Source organism: Melanaphis sacchari, unplaced genomic scaffold, assembly GCF_002803265.2.
Source record: "Melanaphis sacchari strain LSU unplaced genomic scaffold, SCAv2.0 Contig15_pilon_pilon, whole genome shotgun sequence".
NCBI classification, from domain to species: domain Eukaryota; kingdom Metazoa; phylum Arthropoda; class Insecta; order Hemiptera; family Aphididae; genus Melanaphis; species Melanaphis sacchari.
The window spans coordinates 344057-371612 of NW_020270722.1; the positions used below are offsets into that span (position 1 = coordinate 344057).

A 27556-nucleotide genomic window follows, 5' to 3' on the forward strand; every position below is an offset into this window, starting at 1 on the left:
TAAGTTGTTGATATTTTTATATACGAGTATATATTTATAAAACATGCCAAGGGCATAAAATAATTTTGCCTTCTCCTCATTAACCTTTAATATTCCCCTAGTAGTGGGAACCGATTACCGAAACGGTATCATATTCAACGGTCAATGACGACTAATTACAACAATATTATAATACTAAATTCTTGTGTAAATTAATAATATTATTATAATTTATAATTATATAGTCGTCCGCAAGACAGTACGAAAAACACATCGAATTATTTTATTAAATTCGTCATAATGAGTTAACAAGATAACAAAAACGTGCAATTAAATTATTTTTCTAAGCTTCCAAAGGTACGTTATATTATTTAATATTATACTAATATGTGTATAAGTATTACTATATAAATAATTTAGCATTGTTTTAATTTATATACTTTATTTCTAACCAAATTTTAAAACTTAAATTCAGTCAATATACAATAAATATTATAAAGATTTTGAACCCCCTCCAACATTTTTTTCTAGATACGACTTTGTCTCTATACCTATACTCTTACACTCTAGGCCGTAACTTTTAAATACAAGTCAAGAAATATACCTATTAATACGTCTACATAATTCTAAGTAAATCCATATTATAGGTACATTATAAAAAAAAAAAACCAATCAAAAATCTATTTTACACACAAATACGCTTCGAGCGTGTATTATATTACAATATAATATGAAAATTACATTTAGGTAAAAATTAGTTTAACAATAATAATATTTATAATACCTTATGTACCTAATAGGTATAACAACGACAACAACAACAATAACAATGATATTGTGTTAGGTATTTGAATAATAATATTATAGTATACGTCATACGATACGCGACTTGGGCTTATTAGACAAGTGCTAACAGGCGGCGAGCGGCGGACGGTCGTCGCCGTCGGTTGTTTTGGCGGGGTGGTGTGGCGTAGACCGCGCGCGAAAGGGTGCGTCCGCCGTCGCTCGGACTTTTTCGCGGGCGTCCGGTGGGCGGTCGGTCTGCGTCGGCCGTGGCGAGGTTGTCGGCGGCGGTGGGCAGACCGCGCAAGCGCGCTCACACGACAAGGAGGGCCGATGGGCGGACGGTGACCGATTAGCCGGGCCGGAAGGAGGAGGGCACCTGTGCCCCGCGGGAAACGCCCGGGCGCGCATTCGTTCGACCGCGGCCGCCCGCATATACCTGTCGCGCGCGCGGATTATACCTGTTTTTTATACAGCGTTATCGTATTAACGCGCGCGTGTGTACGTGTGTACATGTGCGTGTGTGTGCGTGTGTGCGCGCGTGTGTGTGTGTGTGGGTGTATGTGCGCGAGCGCGCGTGTGTGTGTGCGTATACGTGTGTGTGCTTACCTATTCACACTTCGACCCGTCTGCTCCGCCGCCGAGAGCTCCTCCACTGCCGCCGCCCCTTCTTCTCGCGCGTCTCTCCGCGTTCGATATCATACTCGAGACGCGGCGGTAGTCTATGTTTGACGAGCGGACGCGTTCGGTCGACGACCACGACCACGATCACGGTGACCGCGTTCATTCGTCAGTTTTCAAATACAGATAATAATATCAGGTACAATAAACCGAGCTTCGGTCCCGTTTCGTCTTCGTTACCGAGAAATTTTTTCTCCGCCAGGTTTTTTTTTTTTGCGCCCCGTAAAATTATCGTGGGAGAAATAATCTCTGCTGCGGCTGAAATCTAAATAAATAAATAGATTCTACGCATCAGTTGCGTATGTTCATCGTTGTGATGCGTTGTGTTCCGTTGACGATCTGTTGGCGCGTCGATTGGAAATCGAAATTCGCGGAGAAGACACGGCTGCTGTAAGTCAAGTAAGTACCCAACGTTGTTGATTAAGTACCTATACCTACCGATGAACACTTCATTGAAGTGCAAAACATTATCGTTAATTTATTACCGATAATATTGTACCTGCGTAAAATAGCTGTGCGATTTTTATTTTCACTATCAAAATAATATATTTTCACCAATAACTGCAATATAGACGTATTCATGTAGATATAGACATATAGTACCTATAATAAAGTAATAAGTTAGTATATAATATTATCAATGACGGTCGATGGCGCGTTGTCCGTTTTTTTATTTCGTGGAAAACATAGGTATAAGAACCGTAACCAATTTTATAAGTATTTGTAAAAATGAGTGTAATCTGTATGATTATCGCAATGCGAGCAGTTAATACTATCGTATTATTGAGACAGGCGCGTTTAATAGATTGCTCGACAATCAACGTATTTTCTTTCACCCTCTCTCTCATTCTATATATACATATATATACACACACACACACAATATAATATAATATCTAACGGCTACTTATATAAATATAATCCCGCCAAAGAAAATGAGTTTTTTTTATTTTTTTTTTTTTTTTTACAAATTGAGCATATTATTATGGTTTAAGACGTGATGTCTTTTTTTTTTAATACGATCGTCTCGTGATTATTATTGTTGTATAGTTTTTCATTTGGTTTAAGTGGGCTTTCTTCAGTGCGCCGTTTATTCATCAATATATAACGGCAGTACAATGGAAAAATAAAAATATCACATCATTGTGTAGGATTGACATAAAACCATTTATATCTTTGAATCTTTCCGTTGTTAGATTCTATCTACAGCATAAGAGTTTGTCATTAATTATCAATCATTTTATTTAATTCAATAAAACGTCATCGTACACTGTACGGCTTATACCGAATATCATATAGGTGCGTATAGTATCTATTTAAATTCTGGTATGATTTTGAGAATAAAAATTATTAAGCTTTAGCACCTGTATAGATTTGATTGGATAAATGTGAATACTTTAATTAATCAGTAATACATTGAGAATACCAGCTATATTTTTATCTTCTAATAAGAAACTTTTGAATTTAATATTATTAAAATATTATACTTTAACTATTTTCAAATTTGATTATTTCTATATTACGTAGGTGCCTTATATACGTGTTTAAGATTTTAAAATATTAGAATACTTAATAGATTTCAATGTTTATTCTTACTATTAATATATTGTACATATGTATATATATGTTCATACTAAATACTTATGAAAATGTCAGTTCCCTGTTCGCTTTGCTCGCTAATCTCTCTTTATTGTTTTTTTTTCAAGTTGAAAACTTATAATAAATATTCGAATGACAAATAATACAATTCACGTGTTTTATATTTTAAATAAAATATAGTAAATACGTTGCTGTAATACCTCACATAAAATAGTATAATATGTATATTGGTACATTATACTACAAAATCAATATAGGTTTAATGATTAATAAGTATATTATGTTTGAAAATGTTATCAACACTTAACTTTTTCATTCAAATATAATAACATACATATACATACACTAATAAATAGTTATAATTTATTTAAAGTATTATTAAAAAGGTGTATCGTTATTAAAAGATCCTTCCGTGCAGTTTATTTTCTATATAAATTCTAATTTAAATTACATAAATTTCACATATTATTATCTACATTCGCCCTTTTTAACTCTTCTGTGAACCTCTTCGCAAATAGTGTAATTTTAATACTTTATTGTGCATGTTCTCCATTTTTAATATCTACTGGCTAATATTTTCTGTACATCATAATTACACGGTAGATATCACGAATGTAGTTTTTTTTACTATAATGTACAATAGTAAAATCAAACTTGTTTCACAAAAATCAGTAAAATTGTATCGATAATGTTTCTATAATTCTATGTTATTATATGTATATGTATTTTGTACAAAGATAATAATAAATTTATTGTTTATGAAAAATTTACCCATACAAATATATTTTTTAAGCTGTTTAGGTTATATATAGAATTTTTGGATATATTTTGATAAAAAATACCTCTAAATAAAGTATTGATTGTCAAGACGTTTGTCTTTTAAAAAAAAAGTTATTTTCTAAACCACTTAAGAATATTTTTTAAATTAAAAATGGATATTCTAAACATCGAGGTAAATAATTTATAGAAATGTAAAGACTATTTTTGAAAAATCCAGAAGTAAATCCAGACACCCCTAATGTTAACATCATTATTATGATTTATTTTTAAATTATACGTAATGAATTCTATTTTATCATTGTTAAATTATTAATACCAAATATTTTTTATCTATAATTGATTTGAAACAACATAAAATATGTTAATAAGATCTAATAATAGATATTGATGTTGGAAGCTAACTTTATTATATAGATACAAAAATGTTCATTATAATATTAATACAATTCTGTTTTTGTTAGATGTTTATAATAATAAAGTTTCTTTACATAATATATACTCGTAAGTAGATTTATAAAATGTTATAATTTTAGTTTTTTCATTTGTGTTGATAACAATTTACAACTATAATTATTTAATAATTATTTCCACGGAAAAATAAAAATATTTTTTATAAGTTAAAATCAATTTATTAAAAATAATAAATGTCTGAAACTAATAGAGTAAGGATTTTTATTTTTATACTTTATAGTACCCTAGACTGTAGCACTACTATTTAAAAATATATTTACGTGTGTTTTAACGTTAATCTTACTTATTAATTATATTTAATTTATTAATTTAAAAAAAATATTTATGATAATAGTTGATGTATACGTATTACATATGTATTATTAAAATATTAAATTTATGTAACAATTATCTCTCAAATTCAATAGATTTGCTTAAATAATGTATAATGTTAATGATGGTTTAGTAGGTATACATAAAATAATCACAACTCAATAAATTTTTATTTGTTTGAATGCAAAACTAATATATTACCTTTAGATTTTAGTATATTACGTAAAAACAAAAATAATTTATAATATTAGTTACAAATTACATAATATAATATGCATCTAATTATAAATTACTGCGGAGTAAGTTTTAAATTAATTATTTAATCAATTCAAAAAATACTTAAAAACTATTAAGGTATTTATTTATATAAACAAAATAAATTGTTTTTTTTTTTTTTTTTATAAAATTAAAATTATACAGCTATAATTGATATCAGATACAATGTTTTCTTTAAAAATGAATAATATTTGTATAGATTTGAATCTGCCAATATTTTATAGTTGCATTTTTATTTTATCAATGTCTAAAATAATAATTATTAATTTGAAAAGTATTTATTAGAAAAAATTAGCATAATAAATTGTAATCATACATTTTTAATTTTTACTTTTATTTCTCTTCGAAAGAAAAGTATTATAGTTGTTACAAATTATGGTTATTTACGTTTATTGCGTGTACGAATTACCTTCATAGGTATAAATTATAATTGACCTATAGCTTAATAGAATGTATTTCTAAATTATCAATTACCAAAAATTGAAAATAAGTACTAATATTATTGGGTAAATTATAAGCTATTTTTTGTAACTATGATTAATAACTATAATGTTGTAAACTTATAATTTATAATATTAATTAATACTTCTTAGTATTAATCGATATAATAATATAGTAAATTAATTATTTTAAATTAATTTACTAGTAATATAATACACATTATACATATTATGTATATTGATTTTATATTCAAACTTTATTTAACAATTAGTTTTAATAATTAAAATATTGAACTTTATTTAAAAGATTAAAATGCTAACTTTGAAAAATCAATATTTAACCTGTGGTCATATTTGGTTAAAGAATAATATGGTAAAAGGAAAATATACGGAGAATATGATAAATTATTGTTAAATAATAAAATATATAGTATATATTTCAAATTGTATAGTGATTCAATTGTTGGACAATTGAAATAAAGGCAATATATTATAGGCTGACTGTGATGATAATTATTGGTAGTATAGATGAGATGGTATAGATTATGGGACTATTATTGAATGTTTAGAATTCATATATAATTATTAATTTGTAATATTTGTCTCATATTTTTAATTAATTAGAAATTTTAGTTTTTTATTAGGTAGGTTAATCAAATAAAAATAAAAATTAAGATTCAAAAATATATTTTATTGATTCCTAATAACAGATCCAGTTTAAGGAGAGAGTGATTTATTACACTATAGTCTATAAAACTACAACTATTTTTAATATAACAGTTTTCAGTACCTATAATAAGTACTACCTATATATTAAACAACCATAGCTCATATCCTATTCGATTCCAGCTATATTTCTACCTAAATTGTAAATTTATATCTTATGTCAATTATCCTGAGTACTTATCCTAGTAGTCGACTTTTGTAAACATATTTCAACTCGTCATGAAACTTACATGAAAAAAATTTTTCAACTTTTCTAATCTAAAAAATGGAATATTTATTTTAAATTTTGAATATAATATCAAGAAATTTAAATATTAATATTGAATTAAAATTACTACCTAATAATCTCTCATTACATAGGTACATTTTTACACGAAACGCACTCACGCGTGTACTTGACTAATTGCCTATATTTAACTCCTTAAAAATAGTCATCTTCAAATTCCCTTAAATGTTGATAAAATTTAAACTTTGTTTTAAAACTGTATCATTAAATTGATATATGTATATTATCTTTAAAGCTAGATCTAGTGTGGGCACCTGCCTTATTACAACTAAATTTGGACCTAGTAATGATTATTCTACGTATATTAATAATTTATAGAATATTTTTATTTTTTTGATTTAAGATATCAACTCTTTTATTCCCACATAATACAAAATATAATTCCTTTATTTTTCATAAATAATCAAATAAATAATTTTCTTATAGGTACTTAAAAACTTCTACAATACATTATATTAAGCTAATAAAGTAGTTAAAAATGTGTAGGTATATTTTAAATATTATAGTTAAAAGATACAATTAAAATTGTATTCAATATTTTTTGATGTTCATATAGCTATAATGTTAAAAACCAGATAACTATATTATCTGATAACATAAATAACTGCATGTATTATACGATTGTTATTATGCATAATATAATTTAAATTTTTTTTATTTCAGAATATTTTGATTTCTATATGGTCACGATTATTAAAGTAATTCCTGTATTAAACATTTTGTGGAGCCTACGAACAAAGCAGTGAACTAATTATAGTTCCTTAAATAGTCAATTTCAATTAACAACAATAAAATTGAAAAAAAAATGGCTAATTCTACATCAGTGACTAAGTGCACTGATTTTTCCGTGTCCAGCCTCTGCCGAGACATGAAGACTTCACCTCCTGATCCTGCTATCGTAGTCGGTGGAACCGGAACTAATATGAAATTAACATTGCCTCTTGCCGCTTGCGCACCATTCTCATCCAACATCAATGGACCAACAAGTAAGTTTTAAATGATCATATTACTTCGTATATTCAAGTTTATCTATGTACAAAAATAAGATTTTATTAAAAATAAAGTTCAATTAGCATAGACTATTACCATCAAAAATAAAATAAAAGATTTAGATAAATGTATGATTTGGTCAGGTACATTATAATTTTATATATTCATAGTCGTCTAACCTAATTCAACTTGAATGTAATAAATATTTGTAGATAATTATTAGTTTTAAAAATGTTTTTTTAATTTTTTTCATTAATATGTTTTTTATTTTTTTATTGCATATGACGTAATTTCGATTAGTTTTCATAAACATTTAGAAAATTAATTGAAATAAAATAAATATATAAATAATTAAATTATTTAATAATACAATTAAACAAATAAATAAATGAATAACGAATACAAGAATAGGGGTAAATTAATTTGGTTAAAGTAGTAGGTATAGAGTTCGCAAAAACTATGTTTAAAATGTAACTATATTTCTAACAGTTTTATTATATTACCTAACCTACAACATATATTATATGTATATACGTATATATTGTAATAATTAGCTTAAAGGTCTAAAAATATTAAACTATATTTTTGTGTTTTGTACTTGTAATCAAATTTATGAAATGTTGAATTGCCAAAGTTAAATACTATAAATAATACTTTGGAAAAAATGTGGCATTAGAAATTCTGAAAAAATTAGTTTATTAATTTAAATCCCTAGAATTATATGATATTAGATATTATATTAAATAATCGGTATTATATTTCAATATTTTTTAAAGAGTAACAATTAATAATAAAATATTAACAAGGCGCGCCGTAATATAAATATTAATAACTAAATTTATTTTGATATAATTTATTATATGCTAGATTTAAAATATATATAAATAAAGTGTACAGTTTATGATTGATATATTATAATAAACATATTAATCTAATAAAAGTGATGTTAAACCACGTTTTAAATCTTGAATTATTAACGTTTAAATTGAAAACTAATGTTTTTATTTTTTTCCTGCATTGAGGCTCTTGTAAAATATTCACATATAACAATTTAAAACATTTATTCGTACATGTAGTTTTTAAAAAACCAAAATTTTACTAATTTTTAGTGAAAAATTATGCGTCGTGTTTGATGTAGGTGTAATAAAATAAATATTGATAGCAGCTACACTATTTTTTGAAGAATGTAAAATCAAACTGGTTTTACTTGAAACGCCATTTGGGCAATTAAACTATTATTATACTCTAAATGCTTCATTATATTAAACTGTATTAAATTTTTACTTCAATTCGTTATTTTATCGTTAAAGTTATAATAAACACACCTCATAAATTAGATTACTTACTATGAAGAGTTCTATATTTAGCATAATATATTTTTTTTCAAATAATTTTTGCTTAATTAAATAAAAGTACACGTACTTTAAAATTAAATCGTTTATACAATTATTTGTCTTGTGTTTTATACAACACATAACTTTTTTTACATAACTTACTGATAGCTTATTATATTTATATAAAAATGGTGTTTTAATATTAAAGCATTTTTATTCATTTGATTTTAACTACAACATTTATATTTATAAAAATAACAAATTAAATTACATAAAACTAATTCATAAAAAAAAAAATCGATCGTATCTGCTATAGTATTAACTGACAACTTAGAATTATATAGTTAATAGAAGTTTATAACAATATTGACTATATTATACTAAGACGTTAAATATTAAATTAGTTGCAATAATCTATTTATATTTTTTTTTTTATTAAATTTTCAAAACTTTCAATACTTAGGTTTTTTTCTTTTCGTTACATTATAGAATGTTCTTCTCGGTGAGTTTTAAAAGTGAGACACGATTATTAAATATATTCAGGTAATTACAGATAGACATTTTTAGTTACATAAATACAACACGCCATACTATTGATACATACCACCTACTGTTTACCTATTTATACTTATAAATGTATATAAAACAATTAAAAATATATAATTTTAAAGTTTGTTTCTAAACTAACTATACACTGAATTATTAATTTAATTGAATTTTCTTATAAATCATAGTATATTATACATATTAAATAAAACAATTTTATAATATTACCTACATAGTAATATTATCTATTTATAGTTTAAATTGAAATATATAGTATTAATCTTTACTTGGCTCATATAACTACATTATTTATTATTATCTTCTCATAATATTGCGGTTTAAACAAATTATGTTAACGACATACATAGATGATTTGATGTATCTTCGTGATTAATAATGTATCTATAGTCTACGTAATGAATTTCAATAAATTTATTTTTATAAAAATCAATGTTATTAATGTCTAAGATTATCATGAGATTTATAAATCCACGATCATTAGGATTATACGTTGTATGTAGATACGTGATACGTGAAATCTATAAATAAATACGATCTATGTATTATGTATTAGGAGTATTAATTTTGTCTAGAACATATATGCCAAGACTGAATTATGATACTTAAAGATCTAGATTTTACTACCTATTGCTAAAGTATATGTTTATTCAGTCAACCCGTAGGCGCCACTGTCTGACAGTGCAGTTCTCTCGTTAGATGATTGTAGAGATATTATAGCTGCATGAAACATTGAATTGTACTTCGAACACTTGACCGTAAATGTAAAAGGAAACAACGTTTTCAGAACATATTATAATCTTAAATACGTTATTTATATCAAGCTATACGTGTAATAGATATACATATATGTACAAAAATAAAGTGCGTCAAAATCATCTGTCAAAATCTATTGAGACATAGCGACAAGTTTAATACACGTGAGAAAACACATATCGAAATCGATTAACTCCTTCAAAATGTAAAAACGCTAAGATCTGTAGGATGGATGTAACATTTTAGTCACGAAAACTCTCGACAAAGTCGTGAGTATCTATTGAATCTCAATAGCGTACTGTATAATATGCTCTGAATTCACAATTATTAATTGCATCGAATCGTTCTTATGGTATATAATATAATGTATGGTTATAATATATACCATATTACACAGATATATTATGATATATGTACGCACGTTATCCATACAATCTGATTAATTTTGCACATACTATAAAGTCTCTTATTGAAACACGATTGTTCCCAATCCTCTAACAGTTAAGAACAAAATGTATTTGTTTTTTATTTCCTTGTCGGACATCCATCATCCAGTGCAATTGAATCGTGGAATGAATTAACGATTTCTGCAGTAATACGCTATTCAATTAATTCGGGGCCCGATGATGGGGATTGAAAATTTAACCGGGCCTTGTTGGCGGCCGTTGTACTGACACAATATTATTTGAAAAATATCAACGTCTCTACGTCTCGCTTATCGATATAATTACACACATTTCAAAACGTATTCAAAATTATTTGTTATCAAGACAATTCTAAACACTTTGTACTGCAGCTTAACAGTCGGCATGTGGATTTAGTAGTTGCTTAGGTTTCGACGCATATTATTATATGCAATCGCAGTCAGATAAACGCACACACTCACACATACACACACGTGTTATATAAATTAAATATAATATACCATAGGAATAATATACACGTTATACATATAAAGCATTGACAATGAATCTCAAGGCGTTCGGGGTGTCGCGGAACATGCTCATGAAACTTTGCTAATATCTCTGCGCGCCGATCAATTTGGCATGGCTATAGCGTACACCATAAACATATTATGTATACAAGTTTCGAGCGGGACAACTACCTATATTATTAAAAACAGTCTTGGCGGGTGAACATGTTGGCAACTGCAGCGGCGGGGGGGGGGGGGGGGAGACGTTACATGCGCGCTGGTGTCGGATTAAGACGTTTATTGATGCAAAAATTATTTTCTGCCCTTCCAACTAAATATCATCAATGAAAATTAATTTTCTCTGTTCCCCATTGAGTTCAAGCTCATTGTGAATCCTTTGTCGTCGTTGTGGTGTGAAACATTTCCCATACAAACGTGAAACACTCATTATTATTCGAATTACATAAAAACGGTTGTGAACACACAATTGTTTATATATAATTAATTTTATCGTATTTATTACACACATTACAATGATACGAATACAACGATATTATAATATGGTATTGTGGAGTTATACATATAAAAAATAAAATATGTATATCGATGATATCGAATATATTCAGCCGTTGTATTTGCATTGGTTAAAATGTAAAAGTGTTCTAATTTCATATACATTTGGAATGTGAAGTACAAATTAAACGCAACCTATCATAAAAAAATGAGAATAAAAACGGAACCAACCACAAATTAAAAATGTTGTAAAACAAAAAAAGTGAAGTTTGACAATGTCCAACTGCACTTACACCTGCGGATAACTGCCCTCTATGCCTGCAGTCTTCCATTCATATGTTTTTTTCTGAATTCATTGAATATGCCTGTCGATTGACAGACTAAATGGTTGGATATTATATGCAATTCAAAGACGTATCAATAGATACTTAGTCGGTTGGCCGTCGTCATTGTCATTATGTACGAACATAAAATATATAGTGCCCGAAGGCTAAGACATATTATACCAATTCATAATAATATACGGTATTTTCTCTAATGAAATAATTGTACATTTACACCTACCTATACGTATATAACATAATATATAATGGGATATTATTTATACATTTCTGTTTTATTTTTATTATATCTCTGTCCCTTTCTCTAACTCGCTGTTTCTTCTTATCCGCGACTTACACACGCGTTTGATTTAACATGTAGTGTTATAAATGCTGTATTGACGTTATTATACATATATATTATGTATTATACACATTACACACACACACTCTGCGGGCAAGGTCGACCCGCGAGATCTTCGGCGGCGGTGTGCGTACAATATATTATACATATACGATAAATATATATAGTATATACCTACTCTTTCGGTGGCGGCAGCGGGGTAACCTTCCTTCCCGGCAGACGTCGACGAAAGAATAAAACACATACCTGTTGTTGCGACGAAGTCGTCGACGACAGTGTCAATGAAATTTGTAGGCGACAACTGGTCTTGTCAGATAATGGTACAACAGCCCCTTTGTGTCCATACTATATTATAAAGTGAGTGTTTACCATTTAATTTATTACCGTGTAACATACAATCCAGTTAATGTTTGTTTCAATTCAACGCCGTTTCTCTCACCACCGCCGCCACCGCCCGCCACAAGCAGCCTGCTTCGTAGCCGTTCGCAACAGGCTCACAGCAACCGCCGCGCCGCCGTACAGGCATTATATAGCCGCGTGATTTGAATAGTTAAAAGAATACATCGAAACCGACTCAATTAAATTATACGATTTTTAAATTGACCCATCAACATGTCTCCGCCGTTTCTCTTATATATTATGTTACATTATGTGGTTGCGGCGGCGTGGCGGCAAGAGGACAAGTCCATGTTAATACCTACGTAAAACATTTATCAAAATAAAAACGTGAAAATTTGTTGTAGTTTATTTTGTTTTTACACTCTTCACCTGGGATGATAATAATAATAATATAATGAGTTTATAATTCTGTCTCTACACCACACACGCACGCATGCGCGCTACAACTACGTAGGTATACTGAGCAGGCCGCCGAATATTTAAATTTATATTAATATAATCGACGGACACGAGCCCGGTATACTACGCATATACCTACTATATAATACCTATTATAATATTATAGGTACATTTGGTGTTTTCGCGACTGTTGGCTCAATACCTGTTCGTGTCTTGCCGATGTTGTTATTATTATTATTATTATTTTACACGTTTTGGATTCGTGTGTCCGAAGGCGCGGCCGATTTGCTCCACGCGCGAGTCCCGTAGCAGTTGAAAAAAAAACAACGCATCGCCGTCGTCTCGCAGCAGACACCGACGGCGTGATTTACGTTTATACGTTTATGTGGTCGGTGCCGATCGGTACGCGTTTATTCACACGTTTGCGATGCTCGCGGATTTAGATAGGTGTATAATAAAATAAAATAACGATCTGCTACTATTCCAACCTGTGCTGATCTTGTCGCGTCGACGTGTTCAGACGCACGGGGATGGAAAACTAATTGATTTATTTGCCCTTATCGTTTTTAATCCGAGGTGAACACTTACGTAGGTTTTATCGCATAATTCGATGGCAATAATTTGATTACGTTATAATCACTATTTTTTTCATTAAAAAAAAAAAAATATCATAAAGTCATTTAAAAAAAGTAGCCACCTAGAAATATAATAAACTTATAGCGTATAAAATAATTTGACATTTTGTTGTGAATTTCATTTTAAAGGATAAAATAATACGATTTATAAAAGTTTCCAATGATAATATTAACGAATAAATCATTTTAAACATTGTAATAATATTTTAATGTAAGCTATACATACTACGGTTTCACATAAGATGCAATATGATATATAGCATAAAACTATATGAAATTTCACGTAATGTAGATGTAATATGCAAAAGTTAATACTATTATTATACAATTACAAAATGTATAATAGCTTCGCCACTTCAAACAACATAAAAGGAAAAAAGTATTCAAAAATAATATTAACTATCGTCTATTTTTCAGTTTAAAAAAATTTAGTAGGTATACACACTATATTGTATATATAAAATACATTATAAACACGCGATTATATAATTTATAAATATATGGTTATAAATGGGTCAATTTTTAAACATGCGGTTGATTTAATACACAATTGATATATTAAAAATTAAAATAAATACGTAATTATTAATATTCTACTAGTTAAACAATTTAGTATGAAAAAAAAAATAAATATTTTTTATAAATTTACATACATTAAAATTGTTAAGTTTACAAAAATTAAAATACGCACTTTTTAAAATTAAAATTTATATAAATACTTATTATAGCTAATGGAAATTATTGTAGGTACCTTTTATAAGTACGTTAAAATCATTGATTCAGTGATTCAATTATACCATTATTACTATATTAATATATATCTAAATAATGTCTGAATTTTATTGATTATTTCCATTTTTAAATTTTTTGTTTTCTTAGTAATTTGTCAATATGAAATAAAAATGTATGCATATTCAATTGAATAAAATATTATTGCCAATTGGTACATTAGCGTAACTTATCTTTAGTATATATTTTAATCTATAGTGTAATAATAATTGTAAAAACAACTTCGTGATTCACTATAGATAAGAGTACACGATTCAGAAAAAGATCATTTATCCGTTTTGATAAAATGTGAATAAATGTGAATAAATAAAAGTAATATTAATATAAGTTCCAGATAAATCAAGTTTTATATCTTTTTGTGCAAATAGGAATTCTTTTTTTAATGTTTTGAAAGACATTGTAATAAATCAATAATAAAATGTAAGTACTCAATAATATGCAAGAATTTTTTTTTTTTGAGGCAATGCTTTCAATTTTCTATTTTTTTTTTTTTTTTTTGAAATGTACAATTTTTTTAAATTAAATTATTACCTGAAAACTATATACTTTTAGTATAAATCCTTAATTAATATATGAATTTGGATACTTAAATAATAGGTTTTCTTATAAAGGATATAATTTTCATTAGGTAAGGATTTAAATTACATCATAATACCCTATTAAATTTATTGAATATGCATGGAAATATCATAAAATATTTATATATTATATATTTTAAATATTTTAATATTCAAAGTAAAACATGATAGGATTTTGAAAGTGGAAATCGTCATACAGATATTTAATTATAATGTAACTATTCTACATATTATTGATATTTTTTCGATTGTAGTTTTTAAACATCATATATAAATTAATATTTGTATATTATACTATTTAACTAAAAAATACATGTCATAAAATAACATATTATTATAAAATTGAGATATGATATATTATACTTTTATTATTATAGTATTACTAATAATATATTGTTATATTTTTAAACACAAATAAATAATTTAAAAAATCGAATTATATTATTAACCCTATAATCTGAAGTACAGTTAACTTATACCAAATAAACAATCATCACAATAAATGATTTTTATTTTAATTCAAGAGCATTAATACAAATAATAACTCAATAATTTAAAATAGTATTAACAATAGTTTTATTAATAACAATTTCAAACAAATGACGTAATATAACCGGTTTTTATATCTTTATGTTATAAATATTTTTAAAAAGCGGTATAAAAAACTAAACAATTGAATACAATTTATTTCAATTGTAAATTTATTAATATACACTAAAATATTTTTTATATTTTCTTTAAGTAGGTAACTACTTATTTTCCATCCTTATAGTATAGATACGATAAATGCTTATTATATTGTACTTTAAATTACCTACTTAAATAAATTATAAAGATAATTTATATTTTTAGTGATATTTTGGTGTCTAATTTTTAAAATTGTATTTAATTTAAATTTTTTAGGTATAAATATAATACTATAGCTGTTAATTAATTTACTTATCATCAGTGAATAGTTATATTTAGTTTTAAATGCGAAATTGCGAAATAAAATTTAAGTAGATATATATTTAGTTTTTGTTGACTACGTGATTAAAATTAATTACTAATTGTATAAAATTCATATCATTATAAGAAAAACATTATATCATTATATGTAAATGTAACTGTAATTTGCTATTTTACATTTCATGATATAATATTATAACAATAATTAAGCTTGTTAGTTATTAAAATATATGTGTAATGTGTATGTACGAGTATATCACCACTCGACAATCACTAGTATTTTTTATGAGTAGTTTATTTTTCAGTTAAGATCAGTTATATGTTATGCTCACATTTAATAATATTTTAATTTTTAAACAAATTTTGTTTAAACTCTTGGGGATTTTACTTTTTAATATGATATATTATTTAAATTTAACTGATGTTAGAACCGTGTTTAGAACGTTATACAAGTTTTAGTTTATAATAAATAGGTACGATTGGAATAATTAATTTGTAGCCCGATCGTCGGTGAATACGGTTTTATTTTATTTTTTTATTTTCAACCATCGTTAGTTGGTCCTAATTTCCACACCCTATTTCCTCGTTCTAAAATGTACATAATATATAAATATATACATACTTAGATTATATGTATATTCTATATTTCTATGCACAAATTAAAACTTACTCTTTCCTGTTGGAAACCCATTCGTGCTGCATGCAATATGTGATATGATACACAATGTTTTGTATCATGCGATATTCACATTTATTATTTATCATCCTACAGTAGTATGCATGTTTCTATAACCCTCCAAAAAACATGCTTACGTTATTTAGGTAGTGCTTTTCTTTTACTGAAATATTCAAGCGGAAATTCTATTATAATTAGGTGAATACACCCGAATGAAATTTTGTGACTACCTGAGGTCACGTATTTTCATCGAATCGTTGAATACAATATTCAGACTATTGATTCTTTCAAGTTTATTGTTAGTATTATTTTATTTTTAATTAGTTTTTTTGTCTTAAAAAAAATTTTCTAGATATATCAGTTTTAAATAATTTAAATAATATTTACAACTATAATAAGCATATGATTAGTAATTTCATTTAATATAACTGTTAAGTAAAATCAAATAGTCCATAATATTCATATTATTTTTTTGAGAGTAATACATTGCAGTATTTTTTTGTAAAATAAAAAATGTTGAATTCCCATATTACCTGTATTAAATTGTTTATGTTGCATCTAATAATTTATACAGATTTTCTATTTTTATAAAATAAATACATATTATGCATAAACATATGCATACATAAAATATAATAAACTATAATAACTATTGATGTAAATATGGCTAAAATGTTTATATAATGAATGCAAGTAAAAATATATTTTTGAAATTAAATTACCAGTAAAAATATAAATACCAAAATATAGTAGGGTACCTTATAAGTGTATAACTATACTAAATATAACACTAGCAATATTTTTTTGTCGTATTGTGTTAGAAAAATGTTTGATAATTTACACAGCCTTGTAAGTTTGAATAGCGAATGACAAATATACTCACAACTCGTACACACACACATATCTCACCGCAACAATTTTATGACAATAGCATTATACGTAGCAATATCTATCATGAAGTACACATACAATAAATAACCACCGTACCATAATGGACAGTAGTTGTCATAACTGCGTTTTTATAATAACATTGTTATATTTTATTACATTGACCTCGGTATCTGTACGCATTAGAATTATTTCCTTATCTATTGCTCCTACTCTTGGTCTCTATTATTATACTTTTTTTTTCAATTAAGGGTATATCAGTTACACCTGCAATATATGTCCGAAAAAACTCGATTATTCAAAACAACAACATCATCATCATCACATTATTATGTAAGCTGCGTGAAGTACGTCGATATGATTATTACACAGGGTATCATGACAAAAACTTCCCGCTGCGTGTGAAATCTCTGACTTCCTACTTGGATTTCGTACGGATGAAAACCCCGCCGAGCGATGATGTTCAGCCCCGATCAGACATTCATTAAACAACACATTTATACACCCGTTTCCTGAGTTTGATTTATCGTGGGTTTCCGTTTTATATTTCTTTAACGTTTGTTTCAAGTGAGCGGTTAAACGTTTAGACGTAGCTATTAAAAATGAAACGGGTGGATAGGGTTATAGGGATAAATCCATTTTAGACTAAAATAAAAATTAAAATAATACTAACAACTATAAAGAAATTCATACAGCGGAACAAAATATCGCTTGAATAAAATATTTCGAGTGAATACAATGTATAAAGTTTCGTATAAAATTAACAATTACTTATTCACTGCAAGAAAAAAATATGTTATCTGCATGTTACGTACTTACTACCTACCCTAAATTATGGCGTGGAATGATTAATTAGTTCACAATATTAGGGAAAAATAAAAAAAAACAATTGTTAAACTAGTAACAAAAACTTAATTTTTTGATTTAAAAATTATACAACTATATAATTTAATAATTGATTCTTAAAAAAACTGTGTAATTATAAAAAAGAAAATTAATTAATTTTAAAATAATAAGAATTTTAGTTTTAATTAGATAGGTATATTATGTATAATGTTCAAGTTTATACTTCTATTATTGAAAGAATTTTTATGATACAAAATACAATAATTAATAGGTCGTAAATAAAATCTAGAATTTTTTTTTAAATTAAATTAAATATGTGTATTTTGCACAATTACAATGATATTCAATATTATAATATTTTAAAGCTAAACACATCCAATTTTTAGTGAAAATAAGAAAAAATATAAAAACTCATAAAATATTAAAGTAAAAAAAAAATGTATATAACATATACACATATTATTCCATTGAATCTGTTCAAGTAAAAAAGAGTATGCAGATCCTAAAATATTAAAACCATATTCAAGTATTTTTCGAACGAAACAGTTTAGGATATAGTAATAAAAATTCAGCCAGTACCCTTTTAATGAACTCGAGTCTAGAGAGCCTTATAAGTTTCGAGAAATACTTTGGATGTGTAATATATGATTTAAGGTGGGACTAAATATGAAACTTAAGTCAGTAACATACTTATCAAGGAAGTAGATAGTTAGTCTTTTAATGTTGTTACTTGTATTTATTATGACTGGTATGATTGCTACATTACAATATATTATATAAAAATAATAGCTAATAAATATAATCCGTGAAAAATAATTTAATTATTTTTATGTATTAATATTATTTTATATCAATGTTTATTTTTCTCTTTTTTATTAATATTACCTATATATAAATATATATTTTTTGTTTATTTCATTATGATTTGATTTGTTCAATTTATAATATTATTAAACTATAATGATATCTGATGATTCATGACACATAACATATTCAGCATTTTACATTTAAATAATATTATATAGATGAAAATTCAGTGATACTTTATCTATTTATCTATATATATATTTATATGCATTTAAATTATAAATATTATGATTTAAGGATAATTATTTAAATAAATTCAAAGAATTTAATACATAATATACCAAATGATGATTTAATACTATTAAATGTAATCATGCTAAAAATAAAAACTATGGTTTAAAATTCGATATGATGCGCAGTAGAAATTCACGATTTTTATAATTGTTTTTATTTTATTTTAAACTATAAGTACAAGAATTTCAAACAATAATTAAAAATGAATATTATAAATTTTTTTTTAAAAATGGTGAGCTTTATTAACTGTATAATAGGTTACAAGTATATCATTCAGCATAAAATTATAATAAAAATGTGTTAATGTAAATTTACTGATAAATCATTATTTATATTTAAGATTGTTCTAAGAAAAACTTATATAGAATCGTATATTCAATTTTTAAATTTTATTACTTAAGTAATTATGATACATTTAATGCTTACGGTCATTATTTTTTGTTATATAACAGAATAAAAAAATGAATTAAGAAATCGTTATTTTATTTTTAATTATACAATTTTGCATAATTTAAACTTTAAATAATAATAAAACAGTTTATTGGCCATATACCATTAATATTTTTAAATTAGTGTTAAATGAGAGAAACATTTGAATACATTTTCAAGCCTTATGTATTAAAATTGAAAGTTTTCAAATTATACAAATACCTACATTTTGGTAGTAAAAAAATACTTAGTCTTAATTAATATATAATACATATATTATTTAAAAAAATCTTTTAATAGAAAATGCTAAAAACCATCTTGCAGATACTTGCTTGACCATTTCAGTTCGTAGGATTAGTGTACTCTGTAAATGCATATCATTTATAGATCGTTTAATGGCTTTAATATATTAACTGCGATAAAATTGTTTTCATTTTTTTATTTTGTAACATAAATAAGTAAATTATTACTGTAATTTCGGAATCCGTTAATACCAATTTAATTTTGTCAAAAGTGGGACACATGAAAAGCATAATATGATACACAAACGAATTTTAAAACCGTCAAAAATAACAAGTGTAATAATAATAATGACAATAATAGTAAATATGTATATATGTATTATGCGTATTATATTATATTATATATCTTCTTGGAGAACAGTGTTCCCAATACGTTGTTATCATTATTATTATTACTATTAATAAAATGTATTATTATATTATTATTATTATTGTGGAAACATTGGTGACGACTGTTAGCATTCGCGATATAATATATATAATAAATACATCTATATACACATAATATAAATAAATATTTATAATAATAGGTAGGTATATAAAATAGTCGAGCAATTCTCTATTATTAGGCAGATACACGCGTGTAACATCTTTACGGTTTTTTGCGATCATTTGTTATTTTATTATATTATTTATTATTATTACATCTATATGTACCTATACATATTATACATAGGTACAATAAATTATTTTCGCATGTCGGTTGAACGACAAATTTGCCTGAAAATTATCGTGAAATATCACAAATAAGCGCATAATAACGATATTGTACAATTCGAGGATCCATGTGTTTATCCTATTGTGTTTTACCTTCATTATAATAATATTATATCGCTTCAGAAAGAGACCGAGAGAGAGAAAAAAGCGATTACTGCGTTCACATACACACGCATAGAAAATCTATTGGACAAATATTTTTACGTAGGTACGTCTATTATGGCGTGCACATTTGTTACCCACGGGGGCCATATTACGATAAATACCAAATCGAATGGCGCGAACGATGTCTTTTCCCCTACAATTGTCTACCCATACCTCTCCAACCGGACATCGGACGTTTTCAATAGAACAGAGAAATACTTGCACGGTCTCTTATGGAGCGAGAAAAAATCACTCGTCGTATCCGTTTCGAATATATATGGAAAATCGATAATTGTGGTGGTTACGACGATCGTTGTCCTGCGTGCGAGTGTGTACGGTTGCCATTTCTTCGTGTAATGGGCGAATCCGCGTTTGACGTACCGTACATAAATCTCCGCGTCAATTGGTCACTGCCGACTAGGGAAAAAAAAACACCGCTCTCGGCTTTATAAACGCAATATAATATAATATCGTAGATAAAAATGTGTATAGGACATATTATTATTGTATATATCTATTTACGATTAATATGACATTCGATCGCCGCCGCTTGCGGCATCGTATTATTATTTTTGTTTTATTTTCGTGTGCGTGTGAGAATCGCAGGTTTTCAGCATTCGCGTCGAGAAGAAAAAAAGTGACCGAAAAAAAATATTTGGACGACTATAATAGGTGACGAATATAAAACACGACGAGTCGTATTACAATAATTATGTTTATAAAATTATATATATTTTGTCTCGTTGGTATAATATGTATGTATATATATAAATATATAAATATATAAAAATATAAATGAAATAAAATAACATTATAACCAATGAAATATCGTACAACAATGTCACACAATATAATATAATAATATATTGTGCATTGTAATACACCGCCGAACAGTTTTCGTTCAGCTCAAACATATCGAATTATATTATTATATTATATAGTCGCGTAATGACACATGCACACTCGCACGCACATGACAGTAAATAAGTACAGGTAGCGGGTACCGTCTCGGAGCAATGATTTGTATATCGTAGGTATATATTATACCGGTTACGCGGTTTTTATAGTGTAGCCGCCGTTGTATTCTTGTATATACGTTTAATATAAATTATTATAATAATATATGCCGTGCAACTCTTCTCCGTCGCGTAATATAACAGCCTCGTAGTCCGCGTTCAAATCCCGAACGAGACGTTCGCTCCGGCTGTTGCAGGGTCGATCGCATGGCCATGCAACTAGCCCAATTTACTAATGTGATATGCTAGCTACAAACATCAATTTAAAGATGTACAACGTATATTAGTTAAAAGTCAAAACGCGTGTGTCATAAAAAACTAAGTAAACAATTCAATTTATTCGCGTAGTATCTATACTTACGATAATGCGTATAAAAGTGTAATTATATAAGAAATATAATTTTTGTGTATTATTTTTAACGCGTGTGATATTTTATGTACCTATACTTAATCGTTGACGATTGGAATTTCGTAAAGTTTTCATTTTGGAACTAAAAATAGGTAAAACGATAACTTTATCGTGTTTTATTTTAATATGAAAAACATATACAAAAGTGTTATTGTTATAACTTATAAGATATGGCGGGTGTAGCGCATCATACTCGTATAATATATAAATATACTATACTGAGTGATCCACCAATTTTCTCACCTCTTTGCTTGATGAATTACTTTGTATAAGACAAAAATAAGTGATAAAATGTAAAATTATTGAATATAAATAACAATTATAGGTAAACGCTGTTTTTTTTTTTTTTTGAATATAATAAATATTAATTAGCATATGTTTGTAAGTAAAAAAAAAAATCGTGAAACAAACTATTTATACTTATATTTGATCAGTTAATGATGGCGATTAATAAATCTGTAATTTAGTATTACTCTTGAGTCTCGATAGTGTAGTAGTAAACATTGGCACATTAGCAAGCCCTATTGTTGAGCCAATGTCTTATAATTACTATCATTTTTTAGTCTTTTTTTCTTTTCATGCTAAACTAGAACTTGATGTGCTAGATAGTATGTTGTGATATCATAAAATGTCGTATGCATTTGTATCAGTTATTAATAACTAATTAGTATAAAATAGATAGATGATTAAATACTATGTTTAAAATAGTTTTTTTTATTTTGAAATCCTATAATTTTTTTTTTATAAACATAACTATCATACAAGTTGTTTTCAATACAACTATGATGTTTTGACTTTTGATTACCTATAAATTATATTATAATATTAAATATTTAAGAATTATTATTAAATTAATGAATATACCTAAATCATACATTACTCTAAAACGTAGAAATATTTTCTATTTTAATCTTGAACAGTATATTTTTAATATTTACAATTCTTAAAAAATCGTTTTAGTATAGCTGTGGCTTTTTATAAAACTGTATTTTTAAATTAAATATTAAATTAATTTTATTTAGTACAAGTCATCAGCAATAAATACTTCTTAGGATTGTACTAATAAGATAATTGAACCAAGGGAACTTACATAAAATTCAGTAACTAAGTATTCCAGTAGCCTGTAGTAGCTGGCTGTAAATGTACCTATTTGAAATTGTAACAACATTTCAAAGTAATCAATTAATGATTTGCTTAAAGGTGGATTTACGTTTTTTTTTTTTTTTTTTTAATTGAACGGTAGAGTTAAAATATTAGCTGTAATATAGAAAATTGTGAGCACATGGTACAGAACGTAATAAAAAAAAAATTAGTTCATAATATATTTGAAATTGTATACTTCAAGGTAAAAACCGTAAACGCTTACAAAAAAGTTCGGTTGATTCCCGATTAAAAAAAAAAAAATGTCTATAAACATAATGTACCTATATTATATAGAGGCCATTGTAAATTATTATTATTATACAATACCACCCAATCGGGGATGTACACCGCTCCGACGACGGAGGTGCATAATATATCGAATGTCATTTATAATTACGTGTACACGCGATCAAAACCGTATGCAAACATCATACCTATATGGCTATATATATATAAGTCTGTGTGCGTGCCTATAAGCATAATATTATATTGTGTGTGCGCGTATAAAAGGGTTAGGTACTTCCGTCCAGACCAATGTTTCCTATTTTTATTTTTATTTTTTAGTCCAATAGTCTAAATTAATTTTGTGTCACATGTTCGCATATAGTACATGGATGATAATATCAATAAATAATATAGTATAACATATTAATCATCTTGCTATAAGTATGCCGCATGATTTTTTTTTTATCGAAAAATACTTATTATTTTAAAACATAGTAATGATTTTTGAAAATTTATTTTTATATAATTTTAAGTTGTCACAAAATTAAAATATTTTTGAAACAAAAAATTATATTTTTATAATTTTTGTCATTATTATTGTTTAAGTTGTTTTTATTTGTTTACTATGACAACATATATTTTTAATTCTTGCTTATTTCAAAGCAGAATATAGTCAAGAGTTAAGGATGAATATTTTATTAGATAAGTATTTTAAGTTTAGATGAGCAGAATAGAGTTGTATATGAAAATGTCACAAAATATTAGACCATTCAAACTTAAAATACTTATAAGTTGTAACTATTATTGACTAATTACTACTCACGCGATATTTGATTTTAACACCTACATTAAAATGTTCTAAATAATAGTAATAATACTGCTTTGGAATATGAAATTAATAATTCAAAATAAGTTTAAAAAAATAACTATTTAGTAAAAATTGTAAGATATAATATAACTGGCCGGGCATAATAAATATAATTATAATTTCCATACGACGTATAGCCGCAGAGCTATCAAAAATCCACATACAGTTTAAAAGTTTAAACCATCAATGATGTGTAATAATAAAATATTTCTTCGTCTTGTTTGTTTCGCCCGGTACAGCCATCACGACTGCAGTAGCCAGCAGACCGCCGCCGTCCACGTCGCCGTCACCGTCGCCGTCGCCGGCCACGCTGCGCGAGCTGTACGCCATGGCGACCAGTCAACAGCACCAGCAGCATTCGCGGCTGCTCGAGCTGTCCAACAGATATCGCGGGTACCCGGAAATCGCCCATCACGTGTTCAACCAACAGGGAGCAGTCACCAAGTTGCTAGGTAAGTCCGCTCGAATATCATCGTCGTTACTGCACATATCGCACACTGCAAGTACTACGTATACCTTATTGGGCTATGATACGTGCGCGTCGATAAAAAAAAATAATAATATATATATATATATTATATATAACCGATATCGGTGCGCGTTCGCGTATATACCGTGATAAACGTTAATCGTTATTAATGTTGTATAATAATACGCAGTGTACGTATATCATTATGATAATAAATATTGTGTTTGTGTTTTTTGTGTCGTTTAGTGTTCATGCACAGTTATATTTATAGTGTTGAACGCGGCGTTCGTCTTCCCCTGCAGTCATCCCCTTTGCACCCACGCGCGACAGGACGACAAATGTCCATCGAAAGCGCGCGCATGTCACAACCCATATATAATATTATTAAGATACGATATGAGTACCCCATGGTTGCCGCGATCACGGACACGACTAAGAATAATTATTAAATATGATATACGCGTAATAGGCCACCATTAGAAAATTCGACGTTTATGATGGGTATAGGTATTTTGTTATGTCGTGTTTGACGGTTTTTTTCTCTCTTTTACAGTCTATTCGCGATTATTTTTTTTTTTTTTTATTCTATATACCCTTTACCTTTTTACATATTATTCACTCTTTAAATTCACTATTGAATAATAATAATAATATGTATTTTAGGTGACATTATTATTATAACACGCGTAAGGTACATAATTGCTGTTTTTATGTGTATTATCATTTATTCACTGCAAGTTTGATTCGCGCTACGGCGAGTATTAGTTTTGTGCTAGTTTCTCTAAAAATGTATACGATGTCTTGTCCTTTCGTGTGTATCGTTTAAAAATCACTATAATATCGTTATAATAATATGATATTGTAATACAGGTAATGTGCACATATCGTGATCTAAGTAAAAAATATGTAATATTAATATAATATTTTGATACGATTTACGAAATTAATATAACTATTATCTATTAGGGTGGTATTGGAGCGAATATTAAAGTTATAACGAATTTATAAATCATTGGTTTCTTCTTGATTTTGGCCTTTTGTTATGGTCACTATACGATGTTTAAGCCTACCTTAAGTTTTATGGGCCATATGGCCACGAAAAAATACTATATTTCCTCTTTATATCAAAAGTGAAGGGATCTAGATATCTATGTTATAAGTAAATAGTCAACAGATATATATTATATGATCAACCATCTGGCCAAAAACAATGCCACCTTGATTGCGCCAGATAGGTACTCTACAACTATTTATCCGTCAATACAAAATGTCATACTGAGTAATTTATTCTTAACGAACTTATCTTCTATAAATAGTTTTTTATAAATACGACATTATAGAATTACTTACTACAATGATGTAACATGACATTAACTGTAAATGAAGATTGTTTAAACTATGAAGTTACTTTTATAACTATTTCTAAAAAAATTGGATATATACTGTTTAATTTATTTTATGTTTAAAGTTTAGCTTGAGTATATTATTCACTCTGAAATATCATAAAATATTCAATGTTAAAGATTTTAATTATTAAACTTAATAAAGTTTAAATATTACATCGGTTTTCATAAAAAATAATTTAAGATCAAGAACCAAAATTGACAAAAATAGTGTTTCAATGACATATTTTAAATTCTTTTTATAATAAAATAATATTGATTTTTTTTTTTTGAAACTTCTAACGTTAATAATTAAATAAAGATTGGTTTACCTATGTAACGATGTAGTTGGTCGTAGCATTAAATTATGTAACAAAATTATATTTTAGAACGACCATTACATTCATATGAGCAACATTAAATCTATTGTTTATAGCCATACCTATTAATTGTTTTTTTTTTTTAGACCTGGGTAGACCGACATAAAAGTGATGTAATAAAATCACGATACATTTATATATATTATATACAAGGGAAATGTGCGTAACATAAAATGTATCTGTAGGTACTCTATAATGTATAAACGCTGTTTTCAACACGGTTGAATCCGAAGTCTATATAGTGTATAATAAAATTATTACATGGCCATTAGACATAATTTTTATAAAAAAAAAAAAAAAACCAAGAAATGCCGTTTTATTTCATATTTCGATTCAGTATAAAATATGTTCATTTATTTTGATATTCTAAGAAGTATGTATATGATACGTAGAAGGCAACTAGTTATGAGTGTTATGACTTATGGTGTGTGATTGAATTCTGTATAGGCGTACCGAAAATATGTTAATAATCGCATACGTACACACTACGCATAGTGATTCAATTATTATTCGCCGAGTATTTGTAATACGATAGGTATTGCGTCGGGATGCTTCATTGCCGGTCGACTACTTTGTTACGCTGTTGGGCGCACACGTCCGTGAACGGTACAGCCTCTGCAGGTACAAAAGAAGCGAATAACAGAACGTGAGAAGTCTAACATGAGATTTAATTATTTTACGAAATTGAATTATTTCTGTTTGACTCGTACACGCAGCAACGATTTT

General features: G+C 27.0%; 1 protein-coding gene across 2 annotated transcripts in view; it reads left to right on the top strand.

The window, feature by feature from the left end:
- The first annotated feature begins 1511 nt into the window (after positions 1-1511).
- The window catches only part of LOC112592202, a 61925-nt gene continuing 35880 nt past the window's right edge, over positions 1512-27556 (top strand). The window contains exons 1-3 of one of the 2 annotated variants that reach the window (XM_025336215.1): positions 1512-1842; positions 6997-7319; positions 24839-25051. In XM_025336215.1, coding sequence (XP_025192000.1) covers positions 7139-7319; positions 24839-25051 — 394 coding nt within the window. In that variant the 5' untranslated portion in view covers positions 1512-1842; positions 6997-7138. Of the gene's footprint in view, positions 1843-6996; positions 7320-24838; positions 25052-27556 lie in introns of those variants that run through there. The other variant, XM_025336216.1, reaches the window with a different exon arrangement.